The sequence below is a fragment of the Vanellus vanellus genome (assembly GCF_965231255.1).
Source record: "Vanellus vanellus genome assembly, chromosome: 23".
NCBI lineage: Eukaryota > Metazoa > Chordata > Aves > Charadriiformes > Charadriidae > Vanellus > Vanellus vanellus.
This window is the reverse complement of record NC_138928.1, coordinates 2,474,771-2,487,917: the sequence shown is the minus strand read 5'-3', so window position 1 is coordinate 2,487,917 and position 13,147 is coordinate 2,474,771. Positions and strand designations below refer to the sequence as shown.

The 13,147-nt window shown below is 50.2% G+C and overlaps 1 protein-coding gene across 1 annotated transcript in view; it reads left to right on the top strand.

Annotated features, from left to right (window-relative positions):
* The first annotated feature begins 205 nt into the window (after positions 1 to 205).
* Positions 206 to 13,147, top strand: part of BRPF3 (bromodomain and PHD finger containing 3) — a 29,904-nt gene continuing 16,962 nt past the window's right edge. The window contains exons 1-6 of the mRNA XM_082494712.1: positions 206 to 495; positions 5,915 to 7,317; positions 8,419 to 8,575; positions 10,025 to 10,156; positions 12,219 to 12,347; positions 12,724 to 13,036. Coding sequence (XP_082350838.1) covers positions 5,933 to 7,317; positions 8,419 to 8,575; positions 10,025 to 10,156; positions 12,219 to 12,347; positions 12,724 to 13,036 — 2,116 coding nt within the window. The 5' untranslated portion in view covers positions 206 to 495; positions 5,915 to 5,932. The remainder of the gene's footprint in view (positions 496 to 5,914; positions 7,318 to 8,418; positions 8,576 to 10,024; positions 10,157 to 12,218; positions 12,348 to 12,723; positions 13,037 to 13,147) is intronic.

Genomic DNA, 13,147 nt, shown 5'->3' with positions numbered 1-13,147 from the left:
GCCTTTCCTCGCCGCTCGGCCGGGCTACGCTTGCTGCCGCCGCCGCCACCGCCTCCATCTTGTGCCTGTGTCCCCGCTCCCCCCCCCCACCCCCACCTCTTCGCCTCCACACAGCACCGGGGGCGCTGGAGCGAGCGGGGCCCCGGGGAGGGTGGGGGGGAGCGGGGGGGAGGTGAGGGTGGCGGGGGGCGAAGCGGCACCGGGGCCGGAGCGGCAGCGGCGGGAGCAGCGGCATGAGGAGGCGGCGCTGAGGAGGCGGCGGCGGCGGTGGTGTTGGTGGTAGCCGGAGAGGACGGAGCCGACATCTTGTGCCCTCCCCTCCCGCCGCCGGCTGGGTGAGCCCGTCCGCCCCAGGGGGAGGGGAGGGGAGGGGGAGGCGGAAAGAGAGGATTTAAAAAAAAAAAAAAAAAAAGGAAAAAAAAAGAAAAAAATTCCCCCAAATAGGAGGCGGCGGCAACGGTGGAGACCGCCGCGGCGGCGCGCTGAGGCGGCCAGGTAAAGCGCTGCGCGGGAGGCCGCGACACCCTTCCCTCAGGGGGTCTCTCCTCCCTCACACACCCCCGCGCCGGGGTCGCGGGAAGGTGACCGGGCGGGCGGGAAGGAGCTCGGGGAGGTCGGTGCAGCCGCAGCTTGGCGAGGCCCCGTGTCCCCCGCGCGGCGGGACCGGCCTGCGTCTCCTCGCCGAGGAGGGAGAGGCGGCGGCGAGCGCCTGAGGAGGGGGAACGGGCAGCGCCGTGTCAACAGGGCCCCCCCCTTGTCGCCATCTTGGCCTCCCCTCTTCGCGGCGCCCGTGGGGACCCCGCCCACCTTCTCCCACGCTATTGGCCCAGGCGGGGCCGAGCGCACCCCCCTTTAGGCCCGCAAAGCCTTGCGTTGCTATTGGTGATGGAGCTGGGATGGGCGGCGGCGACAGCCAATAGGTTCGCGGCGCTGCCTGTTCGCTCTCTCGCTCCCCGCCGCCCCGGTCCCGCTCCCCTTGGGGGCTCTTTTCGCTCCCCGGGGGGCGCTGGGCCCGCCCCGCTGGGGGACGCTGCTGAGGACTGGCGTAGCTCATCGCACGCACCCGCCGCGCCTTCTCCTCCCCCGCGGGTGGCTCTGTTTTTGTCCGGGTCCCTGCTGTGTCTTGACCCAGATCGCTGGCCTCTACCGGGGCTCCCTGGAGGGATCCCACAGCCCTCGCTGCACAGTGGAGCCTCTGAGAGGAGCTCCCGGCCAGCACCTGATGCAGCTCGTGGTGTGTCACGGTTCCCTCAGAGCGCTGCTGAGGCCAGGCACGGCTCATGGCATGTCACGGTTCCCTCAGAGCGCTGCTGAGGCCAGGCACAGCTCATGGCATGTCACGGTTCCCTCAGAGCGCTGCTGAGGCCAGGCACGGCTCATGGCATGTCACGGTTCCCTCAGAGCGCTGCTGAGGCCAGGCACAGCTCATGGCATGTCACGGTTCCCTCAGAGCGCTGCTGAGGCCAGGCACGGCTCATGGCATGTCACGGTTCCCTCAGAGCGCTGCTGAGGCCAGGCACAGCTCATGGCATGTCACGGTTCCCTCAGAGCGCTGCTGAGGCCAGGCACGGCTCATGGCATGTCACGGTTCCCTCAGAGCGCTGCTGAGGCCAGGCACAGCTCATGGCATGGCCTATCTGTTGCTGAACCCAGACTTTACCTTAAACTTCATCCGCAGTCCGCCATGATGTCTCACACCCTGCCAGCTCTGGAGGGAGCTCCTATCCGGTGGCCTGGGGCATCTCCTGTCAGCTCGGCTTGGTTACAGAAATATCAGGGGATCGATAAAGATCTGTGCGTGTGCCGGTGCAGGCAGCTCTCTGCAATGTCTGCTGAGCACTGACACACTTTGTTGTAGGCATCAGTGTGGGTGTGAGGAGAGTAAACCCTTGCCGGGTGCGTGAGGGGAATATGGGCCCGTGGCGGGAACACGGAGGGACATCAGGAGCTTCACCCAGTGTTTTTGGTTGGTGAGAGAAAGGCGGAAAGAGGGCTGTGACTGTTCCAGGCCGTTTCTTTCCTCTGGCATCTGTTGCCTTTATTTTGCGGACGTGTTTCTTGAATAGCTCTGTAGGTGTCTGTTCCCTGCTGGGCAGGAAGGGGTTTTAAATGCAGCGACAAGTGGCTGCGTGGCTGCCAGCGTGGGCCAGGGACGAGGAGGAACGTCTCCAAGACCTTGTGTTTGACATGGTGCCCCAGAGAGAGGCAGTCTTTGGTTACATCAAGCCCCAAACTGTTTAGGGCTGTACGTGGTGTAGTCACTGCTGGTAATCATGGTGCATCAGAGTGGAACGAGAGCCACCTTGTTCCCATCTGTTGCTGCCCACTGAGGTCCAGGTGGCCTTCTCCTCGCTGCAAGTTATTGAAGGTCTTCATCCTCGAGGGACCAAGCTCTTCATCATTGGGGGACCTGGCTCTTCACTGGGTTCCCCAAGCCATGCTGAAAAGGGCCGGGAAGCTCTGCCAGCAGCTCTGCCTTGAGCTCCAGCCTTGTGTCCTCTGCCGGTTAGCAAAGAAACCTGGCGCTGGAAGGAATATCCTTGGTTGTCAGCATGGGAAGGCTGGAAAGAAGGACTGCGGTGGGAAGGAGACAGAGGTCTTCTGTGGTGCAAGAGGATGCCTCTGCCCCTCAGAAATGCCCAATGCAGTATTGCATGGGGGTATGTCACAGCAATGTTTAGCCTTTAGAGGATCCACTTGTGCTGGATTTTTTAAGGCTGTGTGTACAATAGGGGCCTATATTGCGATATTGTTCGATATGAGGATCTTTCGTTTTTTTTTTTTTCAGTGGAGCTTTCAACCCCTGGTAGTAAATTTAAATCTCTTGATGATGGGCTGCTGCTTAGCTGCTTTTTGCAGCCCCCAGGCGTCTCTGGCCCACAGGTGTGACAACTGCTGTTTGGGGGGAGAGTTGAACTATTCCTGAGCGAACTCCTGGGGTAGAATTAAGTTCATCCCTGGTGGCTTTGTGCGTTGTAGCTGTGTTGTTTGCTCAGTTGTGCTCTCTAGGAACCTCATCCTCTGCTCCTGGCGCAATACCCAGCGGAAATGGACGATGGGAGATTTTTGGAAAAGCACACTGTGGCGACTGCGAGAGGACAACTGAACTTTCTGCTTTCACATCAGCAACCTTTGTCCGTGGTGCGACAGAAACAGCATGGGCTGAAATAGCATTTAACCCTGCCGAAGTCACCTCTGTTCAGCGTTTCAGTGTGCACGGGTGCTGTTTGCAGAGGGATTACTTTTTATCCATGGCTGGGAGGTGTTTTCAAGTGTGCCAAGAAGATCAAAACATTCCTAGATTGCTGCTTAGAAGTTTCTGTGTTGCAGACAAGGTTGCAGTGTTCAGCTCGGTGGGTCTGAGTTCATTTCGTTGCTGCTTTCAAGGTATTTCCGAAGTGGGTAGCTGTGTCTCTCCTAATATCCAGGTGCATGTCTTATCCCCAGCACTCAGCTCTTGCTGGCAGCAATTTCCATGCCATTTTAGATGCTTCCGCATAGTGCTAAGTAATTGTGTGTTTTACAAATGAGTTGGTTTATGGCAGTCGGTTGCTGCGGTGGAAAGCCCACTTTGGGTAATTTCTCTAGACAATATACTGATTGTTTCACTAAAGCAGCAGGAACGCTGTACCCTTGTTTTTTCCCCATCAACAGGTACAGTGACCCTTCCTTGAGGTGCTTGTTTCGCTTAAATTTGAACTCCCAGCAATCAGCTAATGCCTTGTTTTTTCCTGAATGCAGTATTAAACACGAGTGTGGTTAGCTCATGCTAATTACTTTATCCTCCAATATCTTTTGCACGTATATCTTTTTGCCTCCAGTATCTTCTTTGCTCATAACCCACCTGAATTGCAAGAGAGCTGTTTGTCAGCAAGATTTTCTAGTTTTTTCATTTGATGATCAAGTTGCTTTTATACCCTTATTTTTTAAATTATTTTTTCCTGCTGATAGAAGGTGTTGGAGCTTGGCTGGGACCAGTGCAGTTGGGTGTCTCCAGTCTGCTGATCAAGTGGCTGATTACAGTTTTAAGGCAAAGGTCCCGAAATTTGTGGTACCTGTATTTGCAGGTGGAAATTGTCATCTGAAATGAAATTGTGCCTGCAGGCTCCATTGTTGTGGGTGTGTGTACTGAAACTGGCACCTGCAGCTTTTTTCTCTGAATACAAAGGAGAGTTTGGAAATTTGCAAAACCTGTTTGTTTCTTAGGACACATGTTGTATCATGGGTTAATGTCCTGCTTCACAGAGCCAGTACTTTAAAGAAAAATGTGTTGCTCCTGGAATTTGTTACTTCTTTTTGGAGTAAGCTCAGGACTTCTTGTTAGGTCCTGGTCCTGCGAGGTGCTGCTTGCTCTGACGCACGTGATTGAGGGTTTGTGGAGCGATGTCCTTCATAGAGAAGAAATAATGCAATGGCTAAGTACAAATTACACGTTTGTAGTGTGTTTTCTTGTCTGTGGGTTCCACAGAAAGGGGATGAAAGTGTGGATTGCTCTAAATAAGGGTGAGGTGCTGGTTCAGGCCTCTGTGTAGCAGCAGATAAGTTCTGGGCTGACTTATCTTTTCAGGGAGATTTTACATTTGCTTTTCTTTGTCTTCTCTCTGGCTTGTTTCAGCCTCAGCTTGTTTTTTCCCATAACTCATGTTCCCATCCCTGACGCTGCCCTACTCGCTTGCATTACTCACTTGGCTTACTCTTCGCTGCCTCCCTCCTTCGCCCTCAGATCGCCAGGCTCCTGCCCCTGAGTCTCCATCCTCCCCCAGCTCACTTCGCCGGCTCCGGGCTTCTGCTCTGCTCCCCCTCAACGGGCACCTCCTTAGTGTCAGGGGCTGACTCTCAAATAATTATCTGGGTTGCTGATTAGCAGTTTGTGGGGGCAGAGCTGCCTTGGGCTTTTCGTTAAGGTTCCGAGCGAACATTGCTGCATGGTTCCTGGTGCAATCCAGAAGCTGTTTTGCTGCTTTCCTGCTTTTACCCCTGTGGACCCTCTATCAGAACCGGCTTAGGTGCTTGAACACGGATTGTGGCTCCAGAGGAGCTAACGCTGAGCCAAAACTAGTAAGTCCTTCTGGATCTGTGCTGCTTTTTTTCGTGGTCATTCCCCTCTGCTTCCTCACGGATCCCAGTGAGGAGCAGAAGGGATGCACATCTAGCAGCTGCTGCATTGCCAGTTCATCTTCTGGTTCTGTTTGGGCTTTTGGGAAGGACACAGTCCATTCAATGCACACTGGAGAGTGGTGCAGGGAACAGCTACATCTGCAAGAGAAGGGAAGGCAAAGCTGGTGGATGATTTTTCATTATGGGACTTTTGCATCTGCAATGAGGGAGCACTGCTAGTTTTCTCATATGGAGCTCAGTGACAAAAAAAATAGGGAACTGCTTTCACAGGGCAGGAACTGTGTTTTCTTTTCCATCTGGAAAACATCCAGCACATTTTATGTGCTATTGGGGAAATAAAAGAAAAGCCGCAGGCAAAAGAACAGAGAAGAACTCCTTGGCTTGAGTGAACTTAGTATGTGAACGTTGCAAGCAGGTGTGGTAAGTGCTGTTTGAATTTTGGAGGAACTGAATGGTTTGCTGAGCTGAATGCACAGCAGACTCTTTGGATACTATACTGTAAAGTATATTTCAGCTTTTCTCATCCAGTGGTATGGGGGCTATATACATCTCCTGGCATGCAAGTAGAGAAGGTTGGAGGGTGCTGTGCATTGCTGTGATACACATTGCAAGAAATGGTTGATATATTCATTGCCTGCTTGTGTGTAAGAGGATGAAGAGGCCTCAGCAAGCCTGAAAATGATGGAGTGTCTAGTAGAAATGTTGCTCTATTGCAATGCTGAGTGAATTTTTGAATTTGTACTGCTCCTTGCTTGTCTCCTTGGCTTACACTGTCCTCTGTCCTGTTTTGTTACAGGGCCTCTGGACCGCAGCGATGAGGAAGCCTCGGAGGAGGTCCCGGCAGAACTTGGAGGGAAGGCGTTCTCCCTCACCCTACAGCCTCAAGTGCTCACCAACTCGGGAGACCCTGACATATGCTCAGGCCCAGCGGATCGTGGAGGTAGACATCGATGGGCGGCTTCATCGCATCAGCATCTACGATCCTTTAAAAATCATCACGGAGGATGAGCTGACTGCCCAGGACATCACAGAGTGCAACAGCAACAAGGAAAACAGCGAGCAGCCCCTTTTCCCTTCTAAATCTAAGAAAACACCTTCCAAAGGCAAGAAGAAAGAGCCCTGCTCCAAACATGCACCAGGGACGTCCTTACATTTACCCCAGCCCAACTTCCGTGTGGTGGACTTCTGCAACCAGCCAGATGCCGCTCCTCTCCCTGCCGCCTACTACCGGTACATTGAAAAGCCTCCTGAGGACCTCGATGTAGAGGTGGAGTATGACATGGATGAGGAGGATCTGGCCTGGCTGGAAATGGTCAACGAGAAGAGAAGGGACGATGGTTATGGGACAGTTTCTGCTGATGTTTTTGAGCTCCTGATGGACCGGTTGGAAAAGGAGTCGTACCTTGAGAGCCGGAACAATGGGGCTCAGCAGTCCCTCATCGATGAGGATGCCTTCTGCTGCGTCTGCATGGACGATGAGTGTCACAACAGCAACGTCATCCTGTTCTGTGATATCTGCAATCTGGCCGTGCACCAGGAGTGTTATGGTGTGCCCTATATCCCTGAAGGGCAGTGGCTTTGCCGCTGCTGCTTACAGTCCCCTTCTCGCCCTGTGGATTGTGTCCTTTGCCCGAACAAAGGTGGAGCCTTCAAGCAGACCAGCGATGGCCGCTGGGCCCATGTGGTCTGTGCCATCTGGATCCCAGAGGTCTGCTTTGCAAACACTGTGTTCCTGGAGCCCATTGAAGGGATAAATGACATCCCCCCGGCTCGGTGGAAGCTCACATGCTATATCTGCAAGCAAAAGGGCATGGGAGCTGCTATCCAATGCCACAAGGTGAACTGTTACACTGCCTTTCACGTCACCTGTGCCCAGCGGGCTGGTCTCTTCATGAAGATTGAACCCATGAGGGAGACCAGCATCAACGGCACGACGTTCACCGTGCGCAAGACTGCCTATTGTGGGAGTCATTCCCCACCTGGGACGGTGAAAAAAGGGACTCCAGCTGCTAATGGTGAGGGGCAGGAGGACACTGTGAAGGAGGAGGGAGAGGAGGAAGCCAATTATGGCCCTCCCAAAGGGTCTCTGAAAAAGAACCAAGTGAAATTGAAGCAGAAGGTCAAAAAGGAGCCTGGTGACGTGACCAATGGACGTTCGTCTGTGCCCATGGTGACAGTCGCACAAATTCCCTCTTACAGGTGAGTCTTGTAGGTGGATGGGAAGGAGCTGGACAGCTGGAGCTGGTCAGGGTCTGTTTTGAGGACTCGGTTCCTCTCGTTGTTGAGCTTGGAAGCACTGTGTCCGGTGAAGACCTGGCAATAACCTTGTTCAAAGCCTGCTCTGCAGAATCATCCCTGACCAGTGTTCTTCCACATGAGTGTCACTGGCACACTGTTTTTCCTGCCTTGCCAAGAGCTTATCCCAAACTGTTGTGTAACGCAGAATCCATGGTGGTCCCTAACAGCAAACATCCATCTAGCATCCAAAATTTATATAGATAGCTGTGAAGGTTTTTTCTAAAATACTTCGGGCATTACAAGTTGGCAGGTGGATAGGGGTCATCCTGCCATTATTTTTTTGGTTTTTTAATCTCATTTTGTAGTATCTTAATTCCTCCTTTTATTACAGAGCATATCAAACTCGTCAGTGTTGCAAACAGCTTTGAATTTGGCTGTGTATTTTCTCCCAGCTCCCTGTCATGCAGAACGGGGTAGTGCTGAATTTTCATTTGGTGCCTGAGGAAGTGTGGTGATGTGTCGCTGGTATTTTAACAGATAAGCTTTGGAAAACTGCTAATAAGGCACCACATATAATACAACAAATGGTTTGAAGAGGTTAAAATAGGTGCTGTATAATTCTTGGACTCATTAGTTCTTCTTCTTTAGAGGTTAAAATAGGTTCTGTATAATTCTTGGACTCTTGGACACGTTAGTTTCCCAGACTTCAGATTAATAACATCAGACTTAAATGACTCCCAAGAAAATTCTTGACACTGAAAGTAGTTTTGAAATTAAGTCTGGGCACTGAATTGGTGATTGCGTACTTTGACTGTGCCATGGCAGGTGCTTGGTTAGAACCTCCAGCTAAGCTGCTTTTAAAATAGGGTTATATCGTGTAAAGTAGGTACATATGTCTTTGTGGTGGGGAGATCCCAGATTGTACCAATTGCATGTGTAGTTCAGAGTGTGCGTTGACACAATGCTGCAAAGCTTCACCAGGAAACCTGCTGGTTTCACCAGGATCCGCAGAGTTGTGTTTGCTTTGCAGTTGGCTCCATGACACCTCTTTGCTCCCTTCAGGCTGAACAAAATCTGCAGCGGCCTCTCCCTCCAAAGGAAGAACCAGTTCATGCAGAGGCTCCACAACTACTGGCTGCTGAAGCGGCAGGCAAGGAACGGGGTGCCCCTGATCCGGCGTCTGCACTCACACCTCCAGTCCCAGAGGAATGCGGAGCAGGTACTGGTCCCCATCTGAACCCGCCTGGGAGGATGGGGAGCTTGCATTCCAGGGGGAGATGCGCGTGATGCATGGCTGGGAAGGGGGGTGAGAGTGAAAGGATCAGAGGGAGACCTGATTTAAGTCTCTTTTGGTCTCCTCTTGGTGTGCTCATGCCTGAAGAGCTGAATTAGTGTATCAGTGGGATATCCATCGTGCCACTAGAATTGGTGTTGATGCGCCAGCAGGTAAGAGTTTTCCCCCTGAGTCAGGAGACCCGGGATTGTGCAAGGATGTGATGGGCCCTTGGTGGACTGATCTCTTAGATGAATCATAAAACCACGTTCCTCATGAGTGATTAAAGATCCCCTCCTCGACAAAATGGGTGTTAGCTCCAGAGTCCTGGCCAAATTCCAGTTTGGGTCATTCTTCCTGCTGTTTCAATTTCCGACCCTCCCATGCACATTCATATGGAAGTTTAGACATAATCATCAGCTCTGGAGTCCTTTGCTTCCTCCTCTGAGCTGGCGTCTGGAGTCCCTCGATGCTGTTAAACAGCACTGCGTTTGGCACGAGTAGTAGTTGGTGAAGTAATGAAGCAGTCAGACTCTACCCTGTAACGTAGCCTGTCAGTAGGCATTGTGTGCGTTGTGCACGTATATTTTTACTGTATCTGGAGGAATTTGTAGGCTTTTGGTTTGTATGAAGACTGCTCTGAGTGATTAATAAAGAAAATATTTCCCACTCATCAGTCTGGAGCTTGGGGAAGTGCAGCATTTCCTTGGAGTATTAAGTTGGCAATTCACTGTGAGTAAGTTCTTAAAAACGAATGTCCTATAAATACAAACCATCAAGATCTTGTGAAGAATTTTCCCTTCTTGGCAATCATGCGAAAGTGTATGCACTTCAGCTATATCCTCAAAACCAGTGGAAAAGCTACAGATTTAGGAGAGGAAGGATAATTGTGTTGTAAAGCCACTGAACTGTGTCTTGGAAGGTGTGAGCTCATCTCCCAGCGTTGACTGTTCCTTTGTGTTTTGGCAAATCTCTTTCTGTGGCTGTATTTCTTATTGGTTATGAAGAAGATAATAATAGCTCTTTTCTCCCATGCATTTGCTTGCCTTGCAAACACTTTGGGCTGCCTCTTCCATGCACAGCAGCCAATAGAAGGAATTTTCAGCCTCTGTAATGAACTTGGATATAAAAGCAGGGAAGGGTGTAAATGAGCATGCACTGAAGCGTGTTCCCAGAGTGTAGCTACAGTATGATTTAGGCCTAACTTCATGGACGGCATAAAATCCAGAATGGCTGATGTTGTGTTTGTTGGACAGCTAAATGCTATAGGAAGGAGGAGAAATAGTCTGAACAGGATACAAATAGAGAGGAGGAAGACTGAGAGCAATTCATGGGGGATGCCTAGAAAGAGGACGAAGCCTGTTTTTCATCTCACCCCACTGTTTTGTTTTACAGAAGGAGCAGGATGAGAAGACCAGTGCAGTGAAGGAAGAGCTGAAGTACTGGCAAAAACTGCGGCATGATTTGGAGCGGGCACGGCTGCTCATTGAGCTGATTCGTAAGAGGGAAAAACTCAAACGGGAGCAGGTAGGTAGTTTTGGCTGTCAAGTTGCTGCACTTAGCTTTGGTCCCATGCAAGCACCCTGTGCTGCAGGAGGCAGAGGAGGAACACGAAAATTTTTCTTGAGCCTTTTCCCCTTTTCGTAGAGTCTGCCTTTTGGATGTGCAGAGCAGCCATGTCTTCTGGTGTCAGTCACAGGCTCGTGGTGCTCAGCCTCTGTACTCAGAACCAGTGCTGGGCTGCAGAGTGCTGGGAAAATGTATTTGCATAAGTAACGGTGGATTTGATTCCTGCCCTACGGCACCCCTTCTCCTTCTGGGTACGGACCAGGTGTTTTGCAGAGTAGAAGTTGGATCTCTCTTAGTTTGGTAACACCTATTCCAGAGAGAGGTCTAAATCCCAATTCTGCTCTTCATTTCTAAAGTTAAAAGTTTCTGTGTTTTGCCCTCTTAAAAGGGCAATTATTTTTGAGAAGAAGCAGTTTTTTAAGATGGAGACTGTTTACTAATTTCCTCTTTGATCTGTGTGCAGTTCTCCAAAGTTGCCCCAGTTAAGGTTATTTCCTACGCTTGCCAGCTTTGCCTGTTGAGGGTCTTTCCTTGCCATTCCTGGCTGGATGGTGCAGCCACGACTGTGCTCTCTGGCACGAGTATCTTCCAGGACAGCTTCATGAAAGACTCACCCCGTGCAGGGTGAGCCTGCGCACCTGGCCTCAGGCACGCTCTCTGTGCTGCTCGGCACTCCGGCTCTCTGCAGGGAGCCAGGCAGAGGGAAAGCAGCATCCTCTGTGATCACAGCCCCTCTGCAAGCTATTTTTTTTTTTTTTTTTGTGGCCAGAAACTGCCAACAGCTTTTCTGGTGTCTTTTTGATGCCAGCACTGGTTGGTTTGCTACGTTGTCCCTGATTTACAGCAGTAGCTCAGTCCTGCTTGCTGTGTGGATGTATTTTAGGTAGGAGGATCAAAAAAGAAAAAATTGCTCCTGAGCTTTGTTTCTGTTTGCTTGCGATATCTTGATATATCCATATTGCAGTTGGCTAAATCCATAAAAGCTTGTTGAAACTACGGTGTGCTTTATAAAAGGATACGGGTATCTAGTTGGAGCTCTGTCCCAGCCCAGCTTTTAGCTGAAGGATGCTCCAGAGCTGAAAGATGCTCCAGAGTCCTCAGCCTTTGTTTTGGTTCTTTCCTGTTTTGGGGGAAGAGTGTGGTCTTTATATCCGTCTTCATTCATTCTCTTGTTGATGCTGTCTTGTTGACGCTGTCTTGTTGCTGAGCACATCAAATACAGTTTGCTTTATGTAAACAGACTTGCTTTCCTTTGCTACTGAAGTGGTTGATTTAATGGCATAATGAGGGATTATAAGATCAAAGAAATTAAAATGTTAAAGAAGAAAGAAATACTTCTATGCTGTTCCAGTCTCCTTTGAGTAGAGTTTCAGTGTAAGAGATCAAACCGGTGCTACAACTTGTTTGCTTGAAATCAGACAGTATTAGAGACTTCATAAAGGATGTAAGAAACTGTGTTAGGAATTTGCAAACATCTAACAACTGTTGTTATTTGGATTCTGCCTTGAAGTGCGAGAGTTTATATCTTAAACTTTGTTTATGCTCTGTAGTCTAATTATGGATGTTGTTGTTCATGTAGACGCCTACATACTTTTAACTTTTTTATAATGTTGCTAATTGGCATAATAATATCTTGAGGCCGGGAGTTCTACAGGATAATTTACAAGGCATGAAAAGCTTCTTCCTGTTTTCATTTTTAGTTGTATTATCTTTAATTTCATGGGGTTTTCTCTTGTTTTGGCTTTGTGAGATCGGGTAAACAGGAGTTCCCCGTACAAAAGGACTGGACTGTGCAGTTTACTGCAAAGTGCTGTCTGCTAGTGTGCATCCTGTACATGGATGGGACAGGGTGTTTGCCACAAATTCTTCAGCAGTGAGTTTACCAGACCAGTGGTATGATGACCTGAGGTTTCCATCACTGAGTAGAGCTGGGGTGATGATTCAGGAGAAACCGGAGGGAGACACCACTCACATACCCTGTCCTCGATAACTGTGCTTATAGCTGTTTTCCCATTCCCAGGTCAAGGTTCAGCAAGCTGCTATGGAGCTACAGCTGACCCCTTTCAACGTACTTCTACGCACAACGCTGGACCTGCTGCAGGAGAAGGATGCTGCCCAGATCTTCGCAGAGCCTGTTAACCTGAACGAGGCAAGTCTCTTTCCTAGAGGTGTATTAACGGGTTGTAGATGAGGTGTTGCTGGGCAGAAGCTCATGTGCTGTCAACCCTGCAAGCACAAACCACCTTGTCCCGAGCTGCTGGTGGACTAAAGACTATCTCAAAGAGGACTCACAATGTGGGCATCCTTCCAGGCCAAAAAGGGTGTTGTTTTCTGGAAGCTTCAGCACGTCTCAGACAAGTAATGTTCTGCAGAGCCAGGATGTGTCTGCCTTGACTGGGTGACACAGAAATGACCTGCTGGCACTGCCCCTTGCCGGTGGAAAGGGCATTAAGAGTGCTTATGATGGATGCGCTCTAGTTGGCTAGTAAATGGTTTTTGTAATTGTACAGGTTTTATATGTTTAGGTTCCAGATTACCTGGAATTCATTTCCAACCCAATGGATTTTTCCACCATGAGGCGGAAGCTGGAGTCCCACCTGTACCGAACATTGGATGAGTTTGAGGAAGACTTTAACCTTATAGTTACCAACTGCATGAGGTATAATGCTAAAGACACGATTTTCCACCGAGCAGCTGTCCGGCTCAGAGACCTCGGAGGAGCGATATTGCGTCATGCACGGCGGCAGGCTGAAAACATTGGCTTTGACACTGATGTGGGGATTCACCTGCCCGAGTCACCCAAAACCGAGGACTTTTACCGCTTTTCTTGGGAGGATGGTGAGTGTTTAATAGCCTTTTATTTTCAGGCAGATCATAACTGTGGTCTTCGTTCTGAGCATGTCACTCAGCCTGCATGAGAATCATTGTCATCCTTCAGCATACAAGAAT